Genomic DNA, 24,954 nt, shown 5'->3' on the forward strand with positions numbered 1-24,954 from the left:
GGATGCACTTCCATTTGGTGTACACCTTGTTGACGCTGTTTGGGGTAGCTTCGCGCCAGCAGTGCGATTTGCTTCCTAGCTAGGCCTCATTCCAAACATCTCATCCGTCAACTTCGTAAACCAAGATGATAGCCGAGCGAATTTCTCCGAGAGATGGTCTTCCTGTGCATGATTTGTCCAGTGCGCAGTGGCTGATGCTAGGTGCTAGATGCATCTTTTCTGCGCAAGCGCTTTTGCATTGTGGAGCGACTCGATCTCTTAGTCTTCCTGCTGCATCTCAAGCCTCAACGCCTACTCCTCAGCTTTCTGCAGCTCATTGTCGGCTTCCATCTTCTGTTGATGTGCCTCGGCCTGCTGCTGAGTTGCGGTCTGCTCCTCCTCGCTCCCGCCCTCACTCGACAATGGCTACTGGCGCGCTGTTCTTGCCTTGGCCAAGACTACTTCGAGCTCAGACGGGAATGCATCAATACTATCGTCCACTTGCTCGATTGGTGCTTTTATTAGCGCTCCTGCTCGCATGAAAGCCGCACTTGCTCTTTTAATGGGCCTTGATAGATCTTACATTAGGACTTGTAGCTAGAAATGCGTAGGTACTCCAGTTAGTGAAAGAATGCCCTATTGCCAAGTATGCGTGACTCCGTCCGAAGATGGACAAACTGATAGAGACTTGTTTTGTATTGACACTCCCTTTGAATGTGTCAAATGTGACATGTTCTTAATACGAATATCTTGAGCGCTTGCGGTGACGCCTGAAAAGTAGAAGAAAGGTACGGTTCTATGTGGCACGATGGGTATAAAGGCTCAGCACAAAACGCTTGTTGACGTATTGAAAGCACACAAACTACGAGTGGCTATATCAAAGCTTGTAGCTTCCACCACCAACCCTCGCTGCCTCCTTCACCTCCTTACCCTCAACATTCCTCAGCTCGCCCCGCTTGCCAATGACCTTAACACTCCCCTTCTTCAAGTCTCCAAGAAGTTGCTTCTTCTCCTTGCTCTTCTTGCTCTCCTGGTTCGCCTTTCCGCCCTCATTCTTTCCAGCCTTCTTGATTCTCTCCTTCTCCCTTCGCCGCCTCTGCTGCTTCTCCTCTCTCGACATTTCGTCGCGGGCAACCGGCAGTCCACCCTTTGTAACGACCTCTTCTTTCGTCCTTTCGACACCAGGCTTGTACACCTCTTGCGGAGCCAGCATGCTAATGTTGGCCTCACCGCCAGTTGTCGGCCTAGCATCCTCCATCTGGATTACCGGAGCGTCGACACGAACCTCGAGACTCGGCGCGGCCGGCTTCGGCTTATAGTGCCACGAACATAGAGTGTCCAATTTCCCTGACACGCTCCTCCACAGCGTCTCAATCTCCGCGTGCTCCTTTTTCAATTTCTCGTCTTTGGCGTCGACAAAGTTCGGGTCGTTCTTGCGAAGATGATCCTCCTCGTAGATTTCGGCGAGGCCCTTGGCAGACTTGGAGTCGTCCAGCTCGAATCTGCCTCTCCTCGCGCCTGAACCTGTAGCCAAATCGTCTGGCCGTCGTCTCCGCACTTCGTCGAATTCGCCGGCAATGATGCGTCGTTTGATGAGTGCCTCGATGTCTTCGCTGACTTCGGCTGTGATGACAGGAACTGGCTTGCCTGCACGCTCGAATTCAAGATCCTCTTCCAAAAGAGAGTTTATCGGGCGATCGACGGCTCGTACTTCTCCAGAGAGTGTCCAATCCCGTTTGGCGACATTAACTGCTTCGAGTTTCCGTATCTCTTCTGCAATCTTAGCCTGCCTGCGTTGATGAGCTGATCGGCGGGATTTGGGGTCTGCGGGATCTAAGTCTGACAGATCACCATTAGATTCCGCTCCGTCTGAGTCTTCGAAGAGATCTCGATGAACGGCAGCCATCGTACGCTCTATGTTGTCTTCTGGGGCAGTCATTTGGGGATCAGACGCCGCGGGAAAATTGTGAGCATTTGGGCGTCCACTTTTCCTTTTGCTTTTGCTTGCTTTTTGGGCAGGCGGAGCGAAGAAGTCGGCATACATGATATTGTTGGTGCTGGTCATACCTCCAAGGTCATCCAGGTCGCCATCTTCTAGAGGTTCGTCGTCGTCGCTCTCGCCTTCTGGTGCATTCAAGTCGACATGACCGAAAGTTGGTCCTTCTTCGTCATCATCATCGCTCTCTTCGTTTCCGGCTTCACCTTCGAGACCGGCATCTTCAAAGCCACCATTGACTCCAGACAGTGGATTGGCATCCCAGTCTACTTCTTCGTCATCACTTGCGGCCGCCTCCCCTCTTATGTCTTGCTGTTCCAGGAAGGCCGATTGCTTGTTGAAATTGTCGATAGAAAAGAATCCATCATTAAGCCCATTAGGGTCGGGTATAAATTCGTCGGCCGGTTCTTCGTCTTGAGAAATCTCGTCATCGAAATCTTCATTGTCTGAGCCCATGTCCTCGTCTTCGAGCTCCTCAACATCTTCGACCTCAGATCCCTCACTTCCAGACTCCTCCTCAGATGATCCGCCCTCATCCTCTTCATCAGAATCGACATCTTCCATGAGATCTTCGTCCTCCCCACTCATCTCAAACCCATCCTCGTCAAACCGAATAGTTTTCATGCCATTTTCTATTCCCGAGGTCCCATTCATATAAACAACATCGTCCTCATCTGGCAACGCTTTCTCCACCTCCTCTCTGGTCGCATCCAGCACCCGTCTCGCCTGCTCCCAAACCTGCTCCACCCCAAATCCATCCAAGTGTACCTTCTTTATCTTCAGCATCCTGGAATCCGAATGATCCCACTCGCCTCTCTTCCTCTTCTTCCGCTCCTCTTTTTGTCGCTGTGCATGTGTTTCGCTCACCCCCGCTGCTAGCGGGTCAAGAAATCTTTTCGCGAGGGCGAGTGCTGCATCATGTAAATCGCGGGGCGGTTGGAGGAATGTGTGCGGGGCGGTAGATAGGCTCGATATTAAGGCTAGCTGGCCTGGGTTGGAAAGGTTCATTGGAGGCGGGTGCGCAGATTGGGCGGAGAGGGTATGCGAGGAATTCGAGGTTGTCGGTGAGAAAGAGAGTGTGGCCATATTTAGCGTGGAATTTAGAGAGCCGAAGGACTGTGCGAGCTGCCGTAATACCGGCTGTGCACAGTTCAGCCGAGAAAGGGGAGGGACGTGGTTTGCGTGGCGGAGTGAATTCGGATGGTGCTTCGACATTGAACTTTTTCTGCTTTCCCCACGATTTTTGGCAGCCAATCAGAGGCAGTCGTTATCACGTGAGCAATGTACCCAAACTATCTCTACTGCTTCAGATTCCGGTCCTTCTATTGCTCTCGTTCCTATACATGTTCACATCAATTGCAATTAGATCATATGCATCATCGGTTCTCTTTTTGTAGTTCCTCGTCGCTCTGTATTTTTCAAGTCGAGCTAAGAGCACAAATCTATAAACGGAGATCCACTTTGGCTAGATTCCGGGACGCTGTGCTATGCTATACCCCACCATGCAATGCTGAATTCCAGCTAAAAAAAACACAAGGGCCTATAAGATATCGCAGTAGCCGTCGTGGATTCCCTCAATCAATGCTGCTAGCTCCTTGAACATCAATTGATGTCCGAAGTCTTCACTATGTAGGGCGGGAGTAGATAATCCCACTAGAAAGATCATACATAGTCCTCAACACGAGAAACCCATCATGATCATCTAAGAAACGACGCAAAAAGCATAAAAAGCGCCGAAAGCAGAGTGCTTGACGGCGCACTTCGAACGGCTGCTCCTTTGTTCGTCGGCGAAGCGGTTGCGCTCGGGGATTGCTGAGATTCTGCAGTCACTACAGCAGTGCCAGTTGGGGTAGAAGCCTCAGTCAACAAAGTTGTGCCTGTAGGGGCGAGTTTAGCGGAGCCCGAGTTTGAGAATGACGTTGAGCCTGCAGTACATGTCTTGAGGGAAGTAGGGGTCGCTGAGGCACCGGAGAATTCCTCGACAGTGGACGTGGGAGCATTGGATGGCGTACCTGATGCTGTAGGCGATCCAGTTGCGGAGGCTGACGAGGAAACGGTGCTGCTTGCTACTGCTTCTTCCGACTTGACACCAAAGCCGACTCTGGAATCGTCGAGATCGAAGACAGTGTAGACATTCTTGAGGAAAACATCCCCAACTAGCCACTGGTGGGGGCCGAAGGTCTGCCGTCCAATGATTTTGCTTGAACAAGCCCCATTGCTCAGCTTACCCCCAATGTAATCGGCCGTGGAGACATTGTAAACCACGCCTCCAAACGTGAGCTGCACCGCCTGTTTCGACGTGCATGGTACCGTAAAAGTCTCCCCGCTCTGCGTGTACCCAGGGATGAGTTTATGGAGAGCTACTGCGTCGCCCTCGGGCATCATGAGCCAGGATGTGCCAGAGTCAATTATTGCAGACCGGCCTTTCGACCCAAGGGTCTTGTCATCCACGCCAGCATCGTCTAACGGAATCTCCCAGAATCCATCCTCGTTTTCAATCACGGACATGTAGTTGAGGTCGCCGCTATAGCGTTCGGTATCAGGCGCACCAAAGTTTAGTTCGCCGTCATTGTCACCATCTGATGTCCGGGAAAGGTGCAGACCAAATAACTTGGCCTTGATCAGCGATTTCGTACTCAGAAGGTCCATGAGTGAGGGCGCTTCGATTGCGTTGGAAGTTGAGTCGCCTCGTCCGAGGCCAAGAATGCCATCCATAGGGTAGGACGTGAAATCGCTTGAAACTCCGATACCCAGGCCGAAGGTGAGAGAAGCGCTGAGATCTCCAACGTGGACGTCATCAGTTGCTACAGTGCCGTTGACCTGGCCGGTGCCGTATGTTATGCTGAATGTTTGATCTGACACCTAGGTAGTGTTAGATACGGGTTGGTAGTTCGTAAAGAAAGAGAAATGAGTTCCTTCCGCAGAGAAGTTGATGTATATAATTGAGTATAAAGTTGTAATAAGGCATGACATGGTGCAGAAAGAGATGTTGAACATGCAACATTATAATATAAGGGAAGTAGATGGAGACTCATCAACGCTCCTCGCTCGATTGAACAGACTCACAGTCAAAGATGTTGAGTCTTCTTTCCCAAATGTGCTATGCGTTTTGCAAGCATCTGTCTCACACTCGCTACTCATTACCCAAGTATTCGAAGATGCTGCATCTACCAGTAGATGGTACTCCTCCGAGCTTGTCCCAAAAGTGACAGCTACCATATAAGAGAAGTCTGTCCCATCTTGATCCACTGCTACGCTATCAGATTGCTTTGGGGTGTTGTTGTTGATTATGTTGTACGTGTTCGTCCGCCTGAGGGGTGTGCGGTGTATTGGGAGGGAGAAGGAGCCATCTTGAGAATCGATTCGTGAATCAAGGCGAAGTGAGCGACCCCGAGGAGTTGGGGTGTCAGTGTATACAGGTGTGTATGGGTAGAAAGCGGAAGCAAGAGGGAGCAATGACAGGCATGCTACACCAATTGCTGAAGGATTAACAGGCATTATATGAAGTTTAGAACTCAATTGACCCGAATGCAACCGACAGAAACAAGAGATCTGGATTCAAGCATTGAAGCAGACCCAGAATCGAGAGAAGCAAGGGTACAGAAATACAGCCTGGCAGGAGGCTCTCGCAGAGTATAGGAGAGCGAGGGGAGTGGAGGAGAGGAGAGGGAGAGGGGGGGAAGGCACCGCTAAAGAGAAGAACGAGCGACTGGTGAAAGGCTGGGAGCCATTACCTGCTGCTCCGAGAGGTGTTTTCACGATCTCGGGGGTGCCAAACAAGGGGGCATCTCCGCAATGCGATTGGACGCCACTCCCGCGTGTTTCACCAGGACAGCTGGTCGTGGGGAGACGCCAGCCTGTGATCCCGTCCGCGCACTCAGCTGGTGCAAGGCTGGACGAGCCGACAGCGACGCGCCAAGGCCGGTGTTTTTGCTGTGGAGAGGTCGTCAATACCAGAACATCCTCACCGTCCAACAGCTCCAATCCTTCACTTCTCACGCCACTTTCTTTGTTTCACCTTGTACCATTCACTAGTCACTCTCTTTCGCACTGTTCCGACGCCGCTTGAAGTGTTCCAATCCACTTTCCGTAATCCGAAGCCCAAATTTGTGAAAGGCCTGGTATTTTGACTGGCTACCTCAGGCGGAGGGAGACGGTGTTTACAATTGTCGCTTTCACAACCTGCCATGCTAGTCTAAGTGCGCCCTCCTCTAACTTCGACTCCAGCGCGCCAAGCGGCTCCTCCACCCTACGACCATGGCGCCCACCAAACCGCGGTATCGCGACTTCTTAACGCCTGCGCTACATCGAAGATTCACGAGCGCTAGCTTATATACCCTGGGTACATGCTATTCTATTGCTGTGTGGATGGGCCAAGGGAGCTGTAAGCAGCCTGCTCTTCTGACCACGCGAAGCAACCTGCTAATCAAGCAGTTCTAGTCGTATGGAAATGGTTGCCCGTAGGCCCTGCCGGAATACGGACCCTCCTGCTGTTTATATCAGCATTGGCTATCTACATATTGCGAGTGTCACAGATGCATATCGGCGAGCGAACAACAACCGTCCCCTACGAAACCTTGACGAAATACCTCTTCCGATGGCACACCCTGCAGACGCTGGCCTTCTACATATTCTCGGCGTGGTGGTTCAGCGAGGTCTTCATCTACTCGCAACCTACCGAATCGAAGTTGGGATGGATAGATGCTGGAAAGTACGTTTAGAGGCATTCATAACAAGAGCAGCAGGAGCTGACTGGATCTAGGTATCACGAGCGCATCCGCCTCAATGAACGACCCATCTACCTTCGTTTCCTATTCCTCTGCCTCGCCGTGGCTCAATCCTCAATCCACCTCTTCGCAGATTACGACCGAATTGCCTTTCCAGTTCTGAAGGTGCGCAAGGGGCCATCAGGTCAGAATACCAGTCCTGTGGTACCGGCAGCGACACAGCTGAAGAGTGGCTGGATTGTATCGCTGAATGTGACTGTGATGACTACAGTCGTTACCCTTTTCGGGGGCAGCTTTCTCTACTTCGTCTTCCTCCGGCTCACGCTATGGGATTGGTACTTTTCCGTCGCCAGACATCTTTTCAACCTTGGGAGGACTGGTAAACCTGGCGGAGTCAATTTCCCCACTATCTGGTGGAGTTTCGTTACCCAAGGCTTCTTCCTCGTCAACTTGTGGCGCTTTACCAACAGGGCATTCGATGCATATGTTGGCCAAGAGCCGCTCAAGAATGGAAAGCCAATAACGGACGACTCAAAGGATCCGAACGGGAGTCTCCTGAGCGGCTTAAAGGCCAAGAAGGAAGTGCCGCGGGTAAGTCTCTTGAAATCATTATCGATTTTCTCCGCTAATATGTAATAGAATGTTGCTTTTTGGGAGCTGGTCCTGATCACAACCCGCTTCGACAACCGCCGCAAGACGATCTACCAGGAACTTGGACGTGACAACAAAGAGGATTCGACTTGGAGCAAGATTCGGAATGTATGTCTCGCCGAGATAAAGGGGATCGGTGAACGTATCGAGGCAGTCCAATCGCCCAAAGCCGATCCGGATACAGTCGCAGCACCGCCAGTCGTCGATCTCGTCCCTCGCATCTCACAACCTCTCAAGGAAGACCAGATCGTGACCCGCACCCCACCCAAGGGTACTAGGGGCAGTCTCGAAAAGATCGCTAGCGACCTCGTGAAGACCAAGTCTCCCCGGCCCGGATCCAGCCCGCGCGCCGTGAAACTTCTGGACTTTGGAAGCAGCCTGATGGCCAAGTCAGGAATGACACCATCCAACCACCCGGCCGTAAAAGAGAGGGCGTCAGACTTGGTCAACAACTTCATCCACTCACCTGCCGGTATCCCATTCAGGCATTCTTTCATCCGTACTGTTACAGTCGTAGTGGCTGGAACGCCATTTAGCCATGCAGGGCCAATTGCAGATGCCGCCACTGCCTTGGCTGGGCTTGTAGCGTGTAGTCTAAAAGAGGACACATATGGGCGGGTGCAGAAGGACGTTCCTGACATCATCAGGGCATTCGTAGCAGCGATCAAACAGATTGATGCTTTTGTGACGAGCCTGAACGTTCATTGGACGGACATCGATTATGTGGGGATGAGTGTCGCTCAGAAGAAGGATTTGGTTATGGGGAAGATCGACTATGAGAAGAAGGATGCTCCAGAAGTGAAAGAGGTCGTGGAAGCTTTGCGGGATGGTCTCGAGAAGATCCTCCTTGCTTGGGTCGAATTCCTAGACACATGCGGTCTGACAAAGGCGGAGGTCCGTGAAGCAAAATTACTGGCTGGGGGAGAGCGGGGGAGGTGATGGGGGCAGAAATTGGAATCTAAATAATTCTAAGGCTTTTGGGATAGCGAAACTATGTTCACTAGGAGTAAGCCTAGTCAAAACATGACCTCCCAACGTTAGTCTCACGTGACTTGACTCCATACCACTGCGGGGGGCTACAACGTACTGATGATAACTGTGGACAGCAGATACATTTACAATCTACGTACAGCCTGCTGACGCTTTCTAGGATAGCCTCGCGAGTTTAGTGGTTAGAAATGCCGAACTTCAGTTTTTCAAATCGCTGAGACTCTCACGCAGCGGTAAACGAGTATACGGAAATCTATGTTGAGACATCGTACAGCACTCATGCTGGAGCCCCGGTCACAAGTTTAGGGACACAGATATACTACTATTCGGGCTTCAGTTTGGCTCGCGCTCGACATCATTGTAAAGAGCCACCGAGCTAGCAGGTAAACGATTAGTGACCACTAAACCAAAGTTCCACTATGCCAGCCTCTAATTCAGATTTCTAAAAGCCATAGGGTACGTATGCATTCCGCGGTCTTTTCTCTTATTAAGTGGGTATAGACAAGAAGACGGTCCTATCCAGCGCTTAATCTACCTCCTTGGATTGGGCATCTTACATCTGAATTTCGAAGCTTGACCAGATTAGACCAATCCAGAGGCTGCGCGTTAGGTAGTGATTCGTCCGACTCCATACATCCTCATATTATTTCCATCATTATATGCGAAGCCAGCTTAGCGCATATAGACTTGTCATTGTCGAGGTCGTCCGTCTCGGGTGGCATGTAAGGAGTTTATAAGGATCCTTAAGCCCTCCTCAATCCCAAGCATCACCCCACCCTTCGTCTTCAACTTCAGCTTTCTGCTCCACCTTTTTAGGCACCGGCTTCGGCGGTGCCATGGAGGTTTTCTTCGTAGCTGTGTGCCCGGTCGTGTTAGCCCTTCCTGCAACGATAGGCCGGGACGTGGTCAGCTTGGCTGTCTTTGTCAGTCCCTTCGGTAGCGGATTCTTTGGTTTATTCTTTGCGACCGACCGTGCCGTCAGCCATCCTGCGAAATCAGGCTCCCCGCCATCGTCATAGTGGACTGCAGGTGTACCTGGAGTGGGTTTGGCGGCGAAGGGGTCAAACGCCGAGGATTTATCGGCGTCCTCATCCTCATCGCCCCAGGCAGCGCTGAAATCTTGCGTTTCGATGTCGTTCTCGTTGTCAGCAACATCTGAAGACGGCGCGGAGAACGGATTTGCAGAGCTACTGTTGGTCTTGATGAGAGGGGAACGCTGTAATGAGCTAGTTCCAAGGGTTCTGTTGGCTTTGGACGAAGTAGTAGGCGGCACAGACGATGGCCCTTCTTGGGGAGCAGGAACTCCGTTGCCGTTGGCTCCGGATTGCATCTCTCCGCTGGCAGTAGCAAGGTTTTTGGTGAATGAAGAAATGGCCCACCCAGCCCAGGAGGTGTCTTGCTGGGGCGTTCCCATTCGTGGTGTGTTTGTGGTTGCAACTCCGGCGGCTGTGGGCGGCGGAAGAGCGGTGTCTGGAAGGCTTTGGCCATATTTGCGAATGCGTTGGAGGTACAGATCGAATGTCTTATTAGCCTGGTCTCGGACGATCCTGTTAAGCAGTTAGGACACGCGGGCGAGAAAGGCGAGCGGAAGCTGTCACGTACTTTTCTTTGTCTACTAGAGATGGACATATACCGGGTAAAAGCTTTGTGGCACAGTCTTCCTCGCTGAACAAGTCACAAGTGGCAGCTAATGCCATCAGGGCTGCGTTACGAGCGTGTACGAAAGGGTCTCGTAACGATCTCGCGAAAGCTGCAGCAAGCACTTTCGTACGGGTCTGTCCAGTCAGTCCATATTCCAAGAGATTCTCGCTCCGCATGTCCTTACATGGTTGCCAAGGTTTCGTGCGATTTTCCCTAAGCAGATTGTGGTATTCGTTCGAATGCCTGCTTGCTCATCATTTGCCGTCTTTGCAAGGTATCGAAGCAACTCGCCGTTGATAATTCGATCTGACAGTTTCGGTACTATTGTAAGGACAGCCTTGACAGTCTGTTCTCGAACTAGAGGTGCAACATCCGTAAAACCTGTTACCTTCAAGCTAAGAGTTAGTATGATCGGAAAATGTAGGAATACAAAGGCATAAGTGACATACCATTTGAGGGAAGATCTTGTCGTTGACAATCTTTTGAGAAAGATGCTCGATCATAAGAGGAAGATTGTCTAACAAGCAAACCCGTATAGCTCGGTCGGGGCTAGAGAAGAGTCTCACGATGACTGGGGTAATCTGGGTATCGTACTCCTCGTCTGAAAGCTTGGAGCTGATCTTCATGATCGCTCCAAAGACTTTCGGCCCACCACCACCAAACTCCACCGACTTTAGCAGTTCTGGGAGAACCTTCATCTTGAAAAAGTCCTCTGGGAAATCATCTGCTACATCGTCTAGTTGGCTGAAAGGTACAAATCAGCTACAGGTCACATAGCAAGATCGGGGTCCCTTACCTCAGAAGTTCGTCTCGTTCAGCATCAGCTTTGAGGCCAAGATTATCAATGTCTTCGGTAATCTGAATTAAGGGGGTCTGGAAGAATCCTCCATGCCTCCTGCCCTGATCCAAAAACTGTCCTACACTTAATCTTGCCTTTGGGTTCGCATTCAGTAACCGCTTATAGCTCTGATGCATACTCGGCGGCACGGTTTTTGTCTGCCCCACTTGCTCATTACCTATGGAGGTGCCGGTGAAAACCTCAAATATTAGAATACCAAAATCGTAGGCATCAACAGCGTGAACAGGATTTTGCCGAATGGCTTCCCAGCCAGATTTTGATACTTCGGGAGAGGCATACCGTCCGGAGTCGGGCAAAAGGCTGCCATAAGTCTGCTGAGGTTAGCAGACCGCACTGGACTCCTCAGGGGTGTATACGCACATATATTATGGCGTCGTCATCCTTCATAGAACTGAGTACATCAAAGCCCGTCAGCTTCCACTCCCCGCTCTCGCTCATGAATATGGAGGAAGTGCGGATGCAGCCATGGACGGACGTCGCATCGGTGTTGATGAACTTCACGGTTTTCTGCAGTTTCGCCATGTTAGAACCGCCAAAACTACCGCGTGTGTCTCCAACTTACAGCAACATTATGCAGGCCCCATTTCATCGTCTCCTCTGCCAGGGCTTTCCGTCTCGTGTGCCAGCTTAGTGGGGTCAGGCGCTCGGTCGCGATGTAGATGTAGGTTTCTGTCTGTGCAATGTTGAGCTTCAGCGAGGACTAGTCGTGATGTAGGACGCACCTCAACGGTGTCGAGGACTTTGACGACCCCTGGATGTCGAAGCGTGCGTAGCTTTCGGAGGGCATTGCGCGCCAGAGGTAGTCGAGACTTGTTGGCGGTGACATCGAAGGAGAATATGCTACATTTGGAGCTGTCTTCCTAGCAGATTTGAATTAGATATGGTTGGAAGGGAGGACGCTGCAGCCATACTCGCTTTGTGCCGTTGTGCAAGGTCCAGATGGACTGGTCGACGTCAACTCTGTCGCTGAAGGAGTACGGAAATGGTGGCCCTTTCGAGATCGCCGAAGCCACCGCAGACTTCAGGAAGTCCATGAGCGCCTAGGAGGCCTAGGAGGGACGGTGTGAGGTTTGGCAGTGGAGAATCTGCAGGTTTAGCTACGGAGGAGCGTGATAGGAGAGTATCAGTATCAACACTTTCAACGCGCGACGTCCTTCGCCTGACGACTATTCGAGAGTGTCGGCTATAAATTGCCCCACCATGCCTAATCGACCACGCGGGTGGGAGAAAGGTGGCACACTCAAAAAGTCCTCTGGTGTGCATACACCTGTCTGCCAGTGTTTGGAGGGCTTCAACGACTTTTCAAATAGACCAAGGTGAAGAGCTCCCCTCAGGCTTGAAACTCTAGTGCCACTTCTTTTATGCCCCGCGTGTCGACTCATTTGACCCGACATTGACGGTGTGGCGGTGTTGCATGTCCCTGAGGAGGCGTCTATCGCAGCTACCTACAACTCAGTCGACATTTCACTTGTCTCTCAGAAGAGCAGAGTACAACCTATATCCGCAGCTGCCGTGCTGCCCTCCTCTCCCGTCCTGCCGCAATCCAAACGCGACCGTGCAAGACCCGCCTGGCCCGTGCTCAGCTCGACGCGACGGGCGCTAGCGGCTCGCGATTTAGCGTTCACATAGCTCGCCGTCTTCACATTTTGCTGTCTTCTCTTTAGGTTTGGCTGCCCCTCCCAGGGCTGGTGAGTTGGGTCCGTCATCACCCTGCCATTCCCCTTGCGTCCCTCTACTGATCTTTCCAGCAGGGCCCTAGCATGGACTCGCCTCGCCGCCGCGCTCTGCACTCCGGCGAGCCACCGCCAACCTCACCGGTTCGCATTCACAATGCCCACCACAGAGCATCCAATGTCAGTCACTCCAGTTCCTTCTCTCTCTCTATCCCGTCGTGATGAACCAATGGTAAAAGGTCATATCGCATATGGTCTGGTGACGGTTGCAACTCTCTTGCCATGCTGTATCCTGTCGTTGAGGAAGCTTGCGTTTGCTTTCGACCTTTCTGCTTCCTTTGCAGGCTCTCCAGATCTCGGTACGCGCCTCCTGAGGTAGGGAGGCGCGGTTGGGTGCTTTGGGAGTACATTTGCCTCGCAAGAGGGCCCCATCTATGGAGTAGCACTTTGGTCTTCCCACGAGGTGTCACCAATGGCAGTGGGGTACAGCGAATATTTCTCTGCTTCAAGGACTGAAATCTCGACGGCTCGCATAGCCGAGACACTCGACACAGAAATGGCATGAGAGCATGGAGCCTCCCAGATCGCGACTTGATGACTCAATAAAAAACTGAAAAGATCTGAACACTTGCTTTTTCCTTCGCATTCAGAGTATGATATTGGGACTCTGCTAACCTGAGTCGTTAGACCTTCAAACATACATCGTCTGGTAATGGTCGCCACGCCAGCCATGCAAACACAACTAACCTCTACTCATTAGACCTCAGCGGCGATGCTAGCTCGAGCCGCTCAACTTCGGTATCTTCACATCGTAGAAAAGCAAATGCATTCAGGCCAGAAAACCCAACTGCAGTCCAATGGGGACAAGTCACACCCAGCAATAGCGGACGAGAGCTCTCACTCATGCCAGCAATGCATCATCAATCTCCACACTTGAATAGCACTCTCAAACGAAAGCGAAACATCTCACCCACCAATGGAGAGAAGCCCAGTCACGCTTCTCAGTCAGGTAGTCCACTCACGCCAAAGCGGAGGCTACCTTCGGCTCCCAGCGCGCGATCGCCGCTACCGCTTGCCACAGAGGAACTTTCAAGGACGCCTACAGTTAGCACTCCCGCGGCCTCTGGCGACCTCCCGCCAAATGTCCCCACGGGGCCGAGGGTGCTAGCACCACCACACCCTCCTATCGAGAAAACACCTGTCGTTCCAACCCTCAGCCAGAAACCTTACATTTTCATCTCGCGTTCATCCGTTCCGGTGCGTGGGGCAACAATCCCCCATCTAGAGAGACGTTTGAAAGATTACGATTGGCGAGATGTGAAGGCGGATGACTCGGGCTACTTCATTATATTTGAAGATTCGAAAGAAGGAGAAGAGGAGATGATGCGTTGCGTAGAAGAATGTGACTATAAACTACTGTTCAACTACATAATGATCATGGAAGCCCGGCCCTATGGGAATTGTAGTTTCGAATTTCCCTCTCCGGAATCAAAGCCAAGGCATCCGTACCTTTTCATTTCTGCCAGGTTCAACAACCTCGATGCTAACCAGAGCAATGCGAAGGGCATTGCGATATGGCTGAGGGACTACAAAGTTTCGGACGTCGAAATCGATGAAGAACACGGGTTCTATGTCAAGTTCCCTACAAACGAACATGCGGAAAAGTGCTACTTGGAGCGGAATCTCAGCAGACCGTACATCTTTGACAGCAGTTCCTGGCTCCTAGATAAGGGGATGACAATCAAGATGATTCCGTTTCTGAAGGAGCCTGAGACAAGCACGCCACGGTCCGAAGACGTTCGAAAAGCTGTTAAACCGATCAGTTCTTCAGAGAAAGGCGCAAATTTTCCAATCTCGTCACCTGGATTTGAGGAGCCTGCTATTGCCGACATGACCAAGTATACCACCTCTAGTGAAGCATCCGGAATAGACGTCGCAGAAACTCGAGCAGACAAACTCGAATCAAGCACTACTTGGGCAAAAATTCCTCTTCTCGAAGGGACTAGCGACAACTCAACACTCCCTGGAAGTAGTAGCTTTACAGCTGTACAAAAGGCATTTGACTTGGGTACTGCAGTCAATGGGGAGAATGTAGACGGTGATGTGCAGGTAGATAAGGGAAAAAAGGGGACCATGGAGAAGAGTGTAACCATGTCGCACGGCAGCGCAATACCGGCTGGTCTCACTCAAGTTCCACGAACCCCTCTAGAAGATGACAGTTCGAGCATCATTACCCCCTCTGAACACTCCTCGACTACGTCCAGGCCTCGTGAGCTTAGATGTCACGAATGCAAAGGGGCTCACGTGACCGCACGCAACCCATTGGTCCCGTGCAATTTCTGTCCCAGGAGATTTCACAAGTCCTGTCAAAGACCCACTCCGGATGAGAACCAGCCAGCGTATGTTTCCATGCATAGCAGATGTCTCAGATACTGATATTTTGACAGATCCTCTTGGGGGTGTTACCGTTGCGTGAAAAATGGAAGAGTCAAGGTCAACCGTACTCTAGACCCGACGAGTGCATCAGAAATGCTAGCTCTACCAAATGCCGCAACAGATGGCCCCGAAGACACAGTTGAGATTGTAGTCCCAGCCGACTTTGTCGCTATGGATGGCACGTCTGCGCCTGCTGTGCATAGTAGTCTCTGCTCTGAGATTGATAGCCACGCACAAGATCCTAATTCAGCCCCATACCCGAATAACATATCAGATTCACCAACTTTACCCGATAGCGCAGGAGTACATCCTGAAAATCCAGCTGAGGTTGTCGCGACCGATGGCACACCTGCGCCGCGAGATCTAAATCCGGCCGAGAACGCAGACAATGCCTTGAAGTCTCCTACCGTAGCTAGTAGTACAGATGCCAGTCCTAAAGATCCAGCTGGCGCTATCGCCACCAACGATGCGACTGCTTCTGGCAGACCTGCTGGTCGCAGCAGGAAGTCTGTTCCAGTGCTGCAGCTTGACATGGTGCCAGGCCAGTGTTGGATTGTCAAGTATCGAGGCCATTCTCCCTGGCCGGCTATCATATGCGACGAAGAGATGCTCACAAAGGACCTAATAACCACGCGCCCAGTAAGCGCGAAGCCTATTGACGGCACGTATCGGGAAGAATTCCAGAACGGTGGTAGATCCACCAAAGGCAGGCGATATCCGATCATGTTTTTGGGCACAAATGAATTGTAAGTACCCGCATCTCTCATACTCAACGGTACTCGTGCTAATAGAGCCTCTCAACAGCGCCTGGACACACAATACTGATCTTCAGCCCTTGAATATGGACGACGTCGAGAAGCAAGTTGAAGCCGGTCCTCGCGCAGGATCTGGCAAAGCTTTAGATTTATGGAATGCTTACCGGGTCGCCGCCAAGAATCACGATCTGCCGTGGTTCAAGAAAATGCTGGCTGATGAGCACGAACAAGCCATGCAAGGCTATAATTCAGCCAAGCCGCGTGGCGAAGTTGAATACACTGCGAGCGATGAAGACCCACTTATCAATCAACACCTACCTCGACGACTCTGGCGAAAAACAGGTGACTTGGGGGCAATTGAAACCGGCGAGGCGAGTGACGCGGACAGTCCGGGAGTTGAAGCAGAAAAGCTTGAGTACATTCACCGAAGTGAAAAGGGGTCAAGGGAGATTTCAATTGCTAAAGTGCAGAAGACCCATGAGCAAACTTCCAGCCATCCAGAGGAAGAGCTCACCGACGGATCTATGATACTCGATTCTCCATCGAGTGTATGTATCGGTGGCGTAATCATGGACTCTCCAATCACGAGCTTAGATGCAGGCAGCCCAACAGTCCAGAGGGCAACAGAGGGAAATATTCATAAACCCGAAGGTAATCAGCTTAAGCCTGAAAAGATGAGGAAATCACAACCTCTCATCAAATCTCTCGAGTCCGCTCCAAGATCAAAGTCGAAGGCCGTTCGCTGTACGCACTGCAAGGGCTTGATTCCAGGTGCTCCCGGCAGTAAGCCCATCTGGTAAGTAAACACGTCCCTGAGTTGTTATTGATGCTAAGAAATACAGTACCAAATGCAAAATTGCAAAAAATGCTGCACGCGATGTTACCAAATCTGCCGCCTTGGAACCGGAAACAGTGGTCCAGCAGAACACGGTTCAGCCAACGTCGCCACCAAGACCAACCCCTCTACTGTCGCTGAATATTCCAACACAACCGCCTAATCGCTCCTTGGATGATCCGATGGATGTAGACCAAGAATCCGATCCTAGTGTTTCTCAACCGAAAGAGAAACCTATCGTGGAAAGCATACTCCAGAGAGATCACACCTCATCGCTGTCTCCGTTGTCTGAAGTTCCAACAGAGAAAACCGGAACCCCGCTCCAGGAACCCGCTGTCCTGTCTGAAGCTGAAGCCTCTGAGGGATCTGAAGCTGCATCACAGAAGCCATCGACGCCCATGCAGAACTTCAGCCGTTCGCTCTTGCTTCGAGAGATCAATGGCCTCGCACTCCTTGCGCTTAAAGAAAAGCCAACAATGGCAGAGATCGCGGAATGGTTTTGCAAAACTCTACCTTCTCACAAGAAAGCTAATATGGTGCGCTTGAAGAAAACCCTAGGCCCCGTCCTGACTCAGCATAAACATTTCTTGGGCTCCAGTGAAGGAGGAGATAGGAAGCGATGGCGATTCTCGGCTCGAGAAATCAAACAAATGTATGCGAGAGATCTGGCAGACTGCTTTGAGGCTGCTTCAATACCATCTCCGAACCAATCTCCATCGGGGTCCGAAGATGAGAGTCTCGAAATCGAGAGAGAAAGCGACTTCCAACTGACAGCCAGTTCACCGTTGGCTTCATCGCAAGGAGGCTCTCATTGGCAACAAGTCACACGCGGAATCTACAAACTGAGCAAAGGCCCGGCTCCAAACGGCGATTTGGAGGTGTATTCTCGGGCTCGAACGGTTCATCTCAAAGACGAATGTTACTCAACTGAGAGCGAGGTGAAATATTCTCATCCCGATGGGAAAGGCGACGGAAAGGAAGCCTGGGGCAAGATTGACCGGATTGAGCTGCTGGACAATGGCCGTTGTCAAATTAGGACGCTCCGATATGTCGATAAGAACGAGGCGAGTGCCCTTGGCTGCAAAAACCTCCGAGAGTGGCCTCGCAATGTCAGGTACATGAGGAGGAGACAGTCGGTCATGGACGAGATTTCTGGTGATGATCTAAGAGGCTGTCTGTCTCCTCGGGAGTCTAACAGTGTGTCTCCGGCGCTCTATCTCTCCCTGGAAGACAAGTGCAAGATTCGGGTAGATTACTCAGTAGTCGGCGATAATCAAATGCGCCACGGTGTGGACTGGGTTGAGTCAAGCAGCGACGTCGAAGATATCGGCACTTTACCAGAGCCTTCTCCTCGAAACCGCACATCAAACAAATCGCGAACCCTCCAAGAGCAGGCTTCTGGAGGCCATCAGGAGGATCTCGCTTCTTCGAAGGACCAAGTCGCTCAGCCTGTGCCAACAGACAAACATCCTAAGGAGCTTAGTGCCCCGCTAGTCACTCAACCTGATGAGGGAAGTATGGCCGTTCAGTCAGACCCGATATCGCCAAATCCATCTGTGCGCTCTTCTGGTAGAGGACGCGACACTATGCGGACGGCTTTAACATCGTCAATCGCCACAGACAGCACTCCGCGTTCTGAACCGCTCTTCGTTCCAACCACAAAAATATCTCCAAAGCGAGCAATCGTGTCGAAGGACTTCAATGCCGCTTTCCCGGAGTACGTATCTTGGGATGCAGAAGAGAGAGCGCGTAAGATCAAGGAGATCCAGCAGCGGCCGTCTAGGAAGGCGACATTTGGCAAGAAGCTAGCATTCGCGCGGACCCATCGCTCGAATCCTCACGTTGAGATAGAGCCACCGAAGAAATTGTTGGCGAAGAAACCACGCAGCTCGAGCCCAGAAGTGGTTTCCGACAAGCAACCCAGTGGAGAGCTTTCTGATAGCTCCGAAAGCCAGAAAGATGAGCAGGAGGATGGTAACGGTCTCAAGAAGCTCCTCGGTCTTCCGCCCTCTTTCATCCCAATTGTATACGAAAACCAGCTTGCTTTCAGAGATGGAACACTGGTAAGTTGAGACAATGTTCCCATTGCTCTGCTGTTACTAATCCTATCATAGGTTAACGGACGACTACCGAGACCAAAAGCTTTCTACAAAGTGGGCCGCAATGTCGCGGGCCAGCTGATATAGATGAGCATGCTACACGAATGATACTACACTTCCCTTTGTACCATACATCACAAAAGCATAAAAGCATGATGCATTGAGCGAAGGCGTTAGCTAATGATTGAAATGAAGGATTCGGATACCCTTAGGTGATTTAAATTCTGCAAGCTCCAAAGAGGTGAATAATGCGTGAAAGTGAAAACGCGAACAATATCACAGTCGATCCTAACTACTGAAAGTACGCGAGACGAAATAACCTAAGCAGACTTGTGTCCTAGTACTGCAATCATAGCTGTTAGGCACCATCTACTCATCTGGGGCTCTAACCTTGAACCTCTTGAGCTCCTCTTTCAGCTCTTCGTTCTGCTTTTCAAGGTCTGCCACATGCTCATACAGACCCTCCATCTCCTCTTGCGCGCCGACGCTAAGCTCCTCGATGATCTTGACCACGCGCCAGAGACGGAAGATGACGACTAGAGATGCGACTTCTTCGATAACACCACGCAAAAGAACGTCGACGATAAAACCTGCAACGATGATCAAAGCATCAAAGCAGTGGAATTTGGACTTGAAATACCTGGCCGTGAATTAGTGACTGATGAAAAAACAAGCTTCAAAGAATAAACGTCATACTTTGGGCCAAATGCCCAGATAGAGGCGAGCAATTCGGCCATGAACAGGCATGAGAAGACCAGGCTGATGATCCCCAGAGCCTCAAGAGCAGTGCTAGCGCCAGACGACGGTCCGCGGGTTTCGCATGTGAAGATGTTGACGATGAAGTCTTGCGAAACGGGTTACTGCTTGAATGCTTCATGGAGCGGGGAGCCGCCTCGTACCTGCGAAGATGCAAGAGACATCGAGAGAAACAAGGAGCAGGATGGAGTAATGGCCCGTTCTTGACGTGAGGAATCGCCTCAAAGTGCTGCGGCTTCTGGCGACTGCGGCATGGTAGTTCTGCGAGCCCCCCGGCGTCGTCTGCAGCAGAGGCTGTCCTTCACTCATGGTTCTTCTGGCAGCTCTCGTTTTCCGATTCTCGATTCTCGTCCAAGATATCACTGAGAGTCAGTGCCAAGTGTGCCAAGTCGTACAGGGTGAATGGGATGAGAGAAACGAGTCCGGGGGAGCTGACAGGGCTACGAGGCCCGTGCACACGGGAGCTTCCTGGCTCTTTCGCGTGGCGCCTTCAACCTCGACGTGCTTCCTTAAGCCTCATCATACCCCGACACAATATATTTCCCCCACGCAAGCAGTGCTTGCACTTCCATTCCGACACGCGCTGTTCACGTTGCGCGGACCCCGAGCCATCTCTATAGGCCTCGAGCCATCCTGTGCGTGCTTCGACGCCGTGCCTCGCACCTTGCGACATCCAAGTGCTAACCCCAGCTCTGCGCCAGTTCACTCTGAAGAGCAAAAAACAAGACAGGGGTGCGCCATGTCCGACGTAGAACCCCACCGCGAAGCTGAGGAGCTAGACGTGCGCGATGACGAAGGAAACGATGAGGTAGATGGAACCACCCTCCCCGACGCCAGGCGTCAACGACACTCGAACGATACAAGTGCTGATGGCGATTCGCAGGAAGAGATCACCGCGATGAAGCGACGTGTGCAGGAGATGGAAGCAGAAGCCGCGAAACTGCGCGAGATGCAGAACAGCCTAGACCAGACTGCAAACGACCTGCGCGAGAACAAGGAGGACGTAGACGCCCGCAGCGTCTTCGTTGGCAACGTCGACTACGGCGCCTCGCCGGAGGAGATCCAGGCACACTTCCAGAGCTGCGGCAGCATCAACCGGGTCACTATCCTGCTGGACAAGTTCACCGGCCATCCTAAAGGGTTAGTTGCTACCAAGAGCCGGGTTTTCTAATCTGAGTTTGCGAGAGGATGTAATAGCCCTTCTTGTACCCTGTTTCTTGTTACTATCGTCTTTTCGCTACCTGGCAAGAGTCTGGCAGAAAGAGTCGAAACGCTAATGAGCGTATGCAGGTACGCGTATGTCGAGTTCACTGAGCCCAGCTTGGTTGCTCAAGCCCTAGTCATGAACGAGAGCGTGTTCCGGGGACGTAATCTAAAGGTAGTCCCTTCCCCTCCATCCGTCGTCTGGATGCGATCAAATACTGACGGCCCTAGGTTGTCCCCAAGCGAACAAACCTCCCAGGCTTGACTAGAGGCGGACGTGGTGGCGGTGGTGGACGAGGAGGAGGCCGTGGCGGACCTTACGGTGGACGAGGCTCTCCATATGGAGGCCGAGGAGGCGGCTACGGTCCCCCTGCATATCCTCCTAGAGGCGGTGGGTGAGCATCGTCCTGACATATTATTCTGCGAGCCATTGCTAACGGATCACGAGGTACCGAGGTGGCTATCGTGCACGAGGCGCGCCGGCCGGCCGATCAGGCTACCCCTACTAGATTTCGACGAGCCAGCTAGGAAGCGAACGGCGTATCGCGAAGGCGATCAGGATCGCATCGAACCAAGGATGATTATCAAAATTGAAGAGGAAGTTCTGGATGATTCGAGTTGTACAATATCTATTGGGAAAGGACGTGCTAAACTAGTAGCATAAAAGGCTCTGCAAAAGGTCTGGCCGACATTCAGACGGTCGTAGGTCTCTCTAACCGTTCCGCTATCGCGCCACTTCCTTCGTGATGATTCAGGACTAACAGCACCGTGTCGTTACGAAGGTAGTTTAGCACAGAGCCTGGCCTCTTGAATGGCCCATAGAGGTATATTCCACTATTCAAGAGATTCAAATCCACAGCCAAGACATCTTCAGAGCAAGCTTTCCACTGCATCATGTCCGAAATTTTAAAAATGCACCAGGCCACATCACGTCGTGGGACTCGCTGTGTGCTTCCAGTTTAGTTCATTGGTAGAGTTATCCATCAGTATGACTGGAAGAAAGAGCTCCTCCCCTTCGCATCCGATGACAGCATAATCCCTGAATCTGCCGCCACTTGGAGATATGGACTAGAGGCAAGAATCTCGTTGCTCATGCTCGCTTAGCCATGCCGGAAATGTGTAAGCCAAATTGGCAGTCCCAAACGCCTCCCCAGTGCACGCCATCAATTCGAATGCGCCATAGATCAAGTATGACGAAATGTTCTTACCGTTCCAAGATGTTCACGAACACCAAAGCCAATCCCGATCCAGCTACCGATGTTGCAGTTATGGAGCAGGGTTCTCCTTGACGATGTTGCGAATCTTTTTCTCATAATCGGCGCGATTCTTTTTGAAGAGGTTGAAGGCGTCGGCCTGTGCGGGAGAATCGGGATTTGGTTCATCGAGTAGGGACTGGATTCCAAGCAGGATTTCCTTGATGGTGATCGCGGGCTTCCAGCCCTCCTCTTCGTTCAGAATGGAGAGGCAAACGGTGCCAGACGGATAGACGTTGGGATGGAAGAGGGGTGGGACGAATTTGCCTGTTCGAGTCAGCTTCGTGAGCCCATCCGCGACTGAAAATGACTCACACTTTGGGGGCTTCGTGGGGTACTCTGTTCTCGTTAGCGGCGAATCTTCTACTTGTTGGATGCTCCGTGGGTTCAAAAGCAGGCTTCACGAACCGTCAGGGAAGGCGACTTCGAGCTTGAACAGTCCGCCCTCCCACAGTGTCTTGTCTTTGCCAGGCACGCCACACTCCCACTTCTTCAGGTCAAGCACGCCCTGGGGGTTGCGGACGGGCTTCGCAAAGAAGCCGAAGGGATGGTCTCGGCGCCACTGCTTTCTATGGGTCTGTCAGCGCTTCCGACGTGATATGCAGGCCTAGATGGGCGCATACCTCTCCTCCTGGAGGCGATTTTGGCAAAGAGACATGTTTGCGACAAGGCTGAATCGAGCAGATGCCTAGTGAAGATCTTCGCAGAAGTTTGGATGTGAGGGACCCAGAACCACCAGGTCGGTCGAATGAAGCCGCGCGAGGTCCAGCGACTTCCGCGTGGAGAGATGAGGGTGGACGGAGGCTCGGAGGTAAGGGGCGGAGGTAAGGCGAGCTGTACGCAGGCAGAACGACAGCCCGCGACAAAGTGAAGTGGAAGAGGCCTGCCAAGACAAATTCACGCCCGCCCCAATCCAGGCCCCGCGCCGCCGATCTCTTGCAGGTGCGCTCGGCAAGCCGTAGAATACCCCGCCGAGTTTATGCGGCCCGCAAGTCTGGCACGTCTGGCCCATCACCGAGGCAGCCTGGCACTGGCAGCCAGCGCCATCCGTCACGTACTTATTACCCACCGCATCGCCACCATTGGCAAGGCACTCCACGGCAGCATGGCCGACAAGGCGCCCGAAAAGCCAGCGGAAGCTGCTGTTGAGCCAGCGCCGGACCCTGATGAGGACGACCTCGACGATTTGGATGGTACCACACGCTCATAGCAGCTTAAGAGTAACCGTATTGACGAGAGAATCAGATGTCTTGGACGAGTTTGCCGCGACAAAACTAGATGCGAAACCACCTGCGCCCGCCGTATCAGGCCCTGCGCGACCCGGCGCTGTGCCAGAGCTGGCTGTTGCCGACGAGGACGAGTTCGCGCAGCAGCTACAAGCCGGCATGGCAGACCTCCTAGGAGAGCTCGAAACGTCGCCCGAACTACAAAAACAGTTTGAAGATTTAGTCAAAGATCTAGGCGGCGCGGCAGCCTCAGATGCGAGTGGCAGTGCGCCTGGCGCATCCACTTCCGGTGATAAAACGGCGGCTACCAAAGCAGCCGAGGAGTCGTTTCAAGAGACAATACGGAAGACTATGGAGCGGATGCAGGAGTCAGGCGACCAGGCGAGTGCTGCGGCGGCGTCTGCTGACTCGGATGACATCTTTGCTCAGATGTTGAAAGAGATGGAGAAGGGGGGTTTTGGCGGCGAAGGCAACGATGACGACTTTTCAAAGATGCTTATGGGCATGATGGAGCAGCTTACCAACAAGGACATCCTGTATGAGCCGATGAAGGAACTACACGACAAGTTCCCGGATTGGATGGCAAAGAATAAGGAGAAAACACCAAAGGAGAACCTCGACAGGTACGAGGAGCAGCACAGGTTGGTCACGGAAATCGTGGCCAGGTTTGAAAAGAACGGGTACTCGGATTCCAACGCGCCGGATAGAGAATACATTGTTGAGAGGATGCAAAAGGTAAGGCAGTGGAACTGTTTTAGAATTACTGGCGCGTGCTGATTTGACTGCAGATGCAAGCCGCTGGGTCACCGCCACCCGATCTCGTAGGCGACATGAATGCCGCTCAGGAGGCTCTGGGGGAAATAGATGCGGGTTGTCCGCAGCAATAAACAATATACACTCTGTACACATTCAAGATGACCCGGCATGACCTTGCATCCTGGGAATCCCCGACGAAAGCCTCCGCCATGATCGCCATAAGCTGATAAGTCCAAGTGAAATCACGATAACCCCAACTCCCTGCTCCTGGAAATGCAATGACTGTCCGTGAAGTTTCATGAGATGTCCATAGCGTCGTTGTCTTCATATGATTGTGATCCTGAATTCTGCTGCTGTTTCTCTTGCGAACCCAAAAGGTCCATGAAGAGGGCATCATAGTCATCGTCGTCGCTTCCGAAGCCTTGGGGTATGTCGTCTTGATCAGGATGCGACTCGTTCAGTGATGATATCAAAGCGTCCAGTTCGCGATTTTCTTGCTCCAGGATGTGATCTGCCTCTTCCGCGGGGTAGTTTTCGACGTTAGCGTCAGCATCTTGTCGCTGCTGGGAGCGGCTCGTGTGTCGTCCAGAATTCCATCCGGAGGATACGTAGTCATCCAGATCGCGTTCAGCATTCGGGGCCTCCTTCGCCTTCTCAGCCTCCCACCGCTTCTGTTCCGCGACAAAGTCCAGTCGAAGTAACTGGGTTCCCAGTCAGTATGTTGTGTCGCTGAGGCGCTCGAACTGGCATCTCCTCACCTGTTCGCCTCGAGAAGCCCATCTCCGGTCGTCGCGGTCTTGCTGGACCTTCTTGAAGAACATGTCACGACGGCGTTCCTTCACGGCATCGCGAGTCTGCACGACGGGGTTCGCCTTGATTGCGCGCTTCGAGAAGGGAATGTCTTTGTTAGATCCAAAGCGTTCCATCATGACCGGTCTGCCGAACGAGCGCTGGCAAGCATTTGGAGGCAGTGAAGAAAGTGGCGAGGGCCGGCTAGGCGTGTAAAAGGTTTGGTGAGACCAGGGGCTCGCGGTAGAAAGCATTGTGATTGTGATTTACGCGTGTTGAGGGCAATGGGTATTGGGGAGACGCGTGAAGAGAAGTAGAGAGTGAGTTTGA

General features: G+C 52.1%; 12 protein-coding genes across 12 annotated transcripts; 5 read left to right on the top strand and 7 right to left on the bottom strand.

The window, feature by feature from the left end:
• Positions 1–629: 629 nt before the first annotated feature.
• BDZ99DRAFT_444109 (Mpp10 protein) lies at positions 630–3,139 on the bottom strand. The gene has a single exon (XM_033717879.1). It carries the CDS (start codon positions 3,059–3,061, stop codon positions 857–859), a length of 2,205 nt encoding a protein of 734 aa, XP_033576624.1. The 5' UTR covers positions 3,062–3,139; the 3' UTR covers positions 630–856.
• A 595-nt stretch (positions 3,140–3,734) lies between these two features.
• On the bottom strand, positions 3,735–5,461 carry BDZ99DRAFT_417745 (acid protease; the record flags this gene model as incomplete). Its single annotated transcript, XM_033716834.1, has 2 exons — positions 5,042–5,461; positions 3,735–4,837 (listed from the first exon to the last, which is right to left on the bottom strand). Coding segments are annotated over exons 1-2 (1,254 nt in total), but the record flags the coding sequence as incomplete, so codon positions are not given.
• A 488-nt stretch (positions 5,462–5,949) lies between these two features.
• On the top strand, positions 5,950–8,292 carry BDZ99DRAFT_509154 (uncharacterized protein; the record flags this gene model as incomplete). Its single annotated transcript, XM_033724382.1, has 4 exons — positions 5,950–6,359; positions 6,416–6,686; positions 6,738–7,293; positions 7,342–8,292. Exons 1-4 carry the CDS (start codon positions 6,233–6,235, stop codon positions 8,290–8,292), a joined length of 1,905 nt encoding a protein of 634 aa, XP_033576626.1. The 5' UTR covers positions 5,950–6,232.
• Positions 8,293–9,097: 805 nt separating this feature from the next.
• BDZ99DRAFT_488541 (ARM repeat-containing protein) lies at positions 9,098–11,877 on the bottom strand (the record flags this gene model as incomplete). Its single annotated transcript, XM_033722911.1, has 9 exons — positions 9,098–9,890; positions 9,946–10,118; positions 10,169–10,372; positions 10,434–10,728; positions 10,781–11,154; positions 11,204–11,350; positions 11,406–11,516; positions 11,566–11,703; positions 11,755–11,877. The coding sequence occupies 9 exons, from the start codon at positions 11,875–11,877 to the stop codon at positions 9,098–9,100; spliced, it is 2,358 nt and encodes a 785-aa protein (XP_033576627.1).
• A 724-nt stretch (positions 11,878–12,601) lies between these two features.
• Positions 12,602–13,196, bottom strand: BDZ99DRAFT_33801 (uncharacterized protein). Its single transcript, XM_033714328.1, has one exon. It carries the CDS (start codon positions 13,077–13,079, stop codon positions 12,702–12,704), a length of 378 nt encoding a protein of 125 aa, XP_033576628.1. The 5' UTR covers positions 13,080–13,196; the 3' UTR covers positions 12,602–12,701.
• Positions 13,197–15,123: 1,927 nt separating this feature from the next.
• Positions 15,124–15,946, top strand: BDZ99DRAFT_388586 (uncharacterized protein; the record flags this gene model as incomplete). The annotated part of the gene is made up of 2 exons (XM_033715583.1): positions 15,124–15,698; positions 15,757–15,946. Coding segments are annotated over 2 exons (765 nt in total), but the record flags the coding sequence as incomplete, so codon positions are not given.
• Positions 15,947–16,566: 620 nt separating this feature from the next.
• Positions 16,567–18,901, top strand: BDZ99DRAFT_33807 (uncharacterized protein). The gene has a single exon (XM_033714329.1). The coding sequence runs from the start codon at positions 16,725–16,727 to the stop codon at positions 18,612–18,614; it is 1,890 nt and encodes a 629-aa protein (XP_033576630.1). The 5' UTR covers positions 16,567–16,724; the 3' UTR covers positions 18,615–18,901.
• On the bottom strand, positions 18,716–19,787 carry BDZ99DRAFT_417754 (uncharacterized protein). Its single transcript, XM_033716835.1, has 3 exons — positions 19,541–19,787; positions 19,338–19,485; positions 18,716–19,281 (listed from the first exon to the last, which is right to left on the bottom strand). Exons 1-3 carry the CDS (start codon positions 19,704–19,706, stop codon positions 19,011–19,013), a joined length of 585 nt encoding a protein of 194 aa, XP_033576631.1. The 5' UTR covers positions 19,707–19,787; the 3' UTR covers positions 18,716–19,010.
• Positions 19,788–20,136: 349 nt separating this feature from the next.
• BDZ99DRAFT_388662 (RNA-binding domain-containing protein) lies at positions 20,137–20,999 on the top strand (the record flags this gene model as incomplete). Its single annotated transcript, XM_033715588.1, has 3 exons — positions 20,137–20,537; positions 20,688–20,778; positions 20,832–20,999. 3 exons carry the CDS (start codon positions 20,137–20,139, stop codon positions 20,997–20,999), a joined length of 660 nt encoding a protein of 219 aa, XP_033576632.1.
• An 867-nt stretch (positions 21,000–21,866) lies between these two features.
• BDZ99DRAFT_388581 (ubiquitin-conjugating enzyme) lies at positions 21,867–22,511 on the bottom strand (the record flags this gene model as incomplete). The annotated part of the gene is made up of 4 exons (XM_033715582.1): positions 21,867–22,120; positions 22,169–22,192; positions 22,262–22,422; positions 22,477–22,511. The coding sequence occupies 4 exons, from the start codon at positions 22,509–22,511 to the stop codon at positions 21,867–21,869; spliced, it is 474 nt and encodes a 157-aa protein (XP_033576633.1).
• A 351-nt stretch (positions 22,512–22,862) lies between these two features.
• On the top strand, positions 22,863–24,076 carry BDZ99DRAFT_463444 (Pex19-domain-containing protein). The gene is made up of 3 exons (XM_033720085.1): positions 22,863–23,046; positions 23,099–23,814; positions 23,868–24,076. Exons 1-3 carry the CDS (start codon positions 22,959–22,961, stop codon positions 23,964–23,966), a joined length of 903 nt encoding a protein of 300 aa, XP_033576634.1. The 5' UTR covers positions 22,863–22,958; the 3' UTR covers positions 23,967–24,076.
• On the bottom strand, positions 23,664–24,943 carry BDZ99DRAFT_463445 (uncharacterized protein). Its single transcript, XM_033720086.1, has 3 exons — positions 24,597–24,943; positions 23,868–24,539; positions 23,664–23,814 (listed from the first exon to the last, which is right to left on the bottom strand). The coding sequence occupies exons 1-2, from the start codon at positions 24,876–24,878 to the stop codon at positions 24,132–24,134; spliced, it is 690 nt and encodes a 229-aa protein (XP_033576635.1). The 5' UTR covers positions 24,879–24,943; the 3' UTR covers positions 23,664–23,814; positions 23,868–24,131.
• Between the last annotated feature and the right edge of the window lie 11 nt (positions 24,944–24,954).

Source organism: Mytilinidion resinicola (genome assembly GCF_010093595.1).
Source record: "Mytilinidion resinicola strain CBS 304.34 unplaced genomic scaffold BDZ99scaffold_10, whole genome shotgun sequence".
Taxonomy (NCBI): domain Eukaryota; kingdom Fungi; phylum Ascomycota; class Dothideomycetes; order Mytilinidiales; family Mytilinidiaceae; genus Mytilinidion; species Mytilinidion resinicola.

Bases quoted from the DNA above. Each gene is read 5' to 3' on its own strand.
- BDZ99DRAFT_417754 (XM_033716835.1), bottom strand. From the start codon at position 19,706: ATGAGTGAAGGACAGCCTCTGCTGCAGACGACGCCGGGGGGCTCGCAG. The intron at 19,486-19,540 runs GTACGAGGCGGC...CCGTTTCGCAAG, and splicing joins TGTCTCTTGCATCTTCGCAG to ACTTCATCGTCAACATCTTC. The intron at 19,282-19,337 runs GTATGACGTTTA...ATTCACGGCCAG, and splicing joins ATCTGGGCATTTGGCCCAAA to GTATTTCAAGTCCAAATTCC.
- BDZ99DRAFT_444109 (XM_033717879.1), bottom strand. From the start codon at position 3,061: ATGGCCACACTCTCTTTCTCACCGACAACCTCGAATTCCTCGCATACC.
- BDZ99DRAFT_463445 (XM_033720086.1), bottom strand. From the start codon at position 24,878: ATGCTTTCTACCGCGAGCCCCTGGTCTCACCAAACCTTTTACACGCCT. The intron at 24,540-24,596 runs CAGGTGAGGAGA...TGACTGGGAACC, and splicing joins GATGGGCTTCTCGAGGCGAA to CAGTTACTTCGACTGGACTT.
- BDZ99DRAFT_33801 (XM_033714328.1), bottom strand. From the start codon at position 13,079: ATGCCATTTCTGTGTCGAGTGTCTCGGCTATGCGAGCCGTCGAGATTT.
- BDZ99DRAFT_33807 (XM_033714329.1), top strand. From the start codon at position 16,725: ATGGATGTAGACCAAGAATCCGATCCTAGTGTTTCTCAACCGAAAGAG.
- BDZ99DRAFT_463444 (XM_033720085.1), top strand. From the start codon at position 22,959: ATGGCCGACAAGGCGCCCGAAAAGCCAGCGGAAGCTGCTGTTGAGCCA. The intron at 23,047-23,098 runs GTACCACACGCT...CGAGAGAATCAG, and splicing joins CGACCTCGACGATTTGGATG to ATGTCTTGGACGAGTTTGCC. The intron at 23,815-23,867 runs GTAAGGCAGTGG...ATTTGACTGCAG, and splicing joins TTGTTGAGAGGATGCAAAAG to ATGCAAGCCGCTGGGTCACC.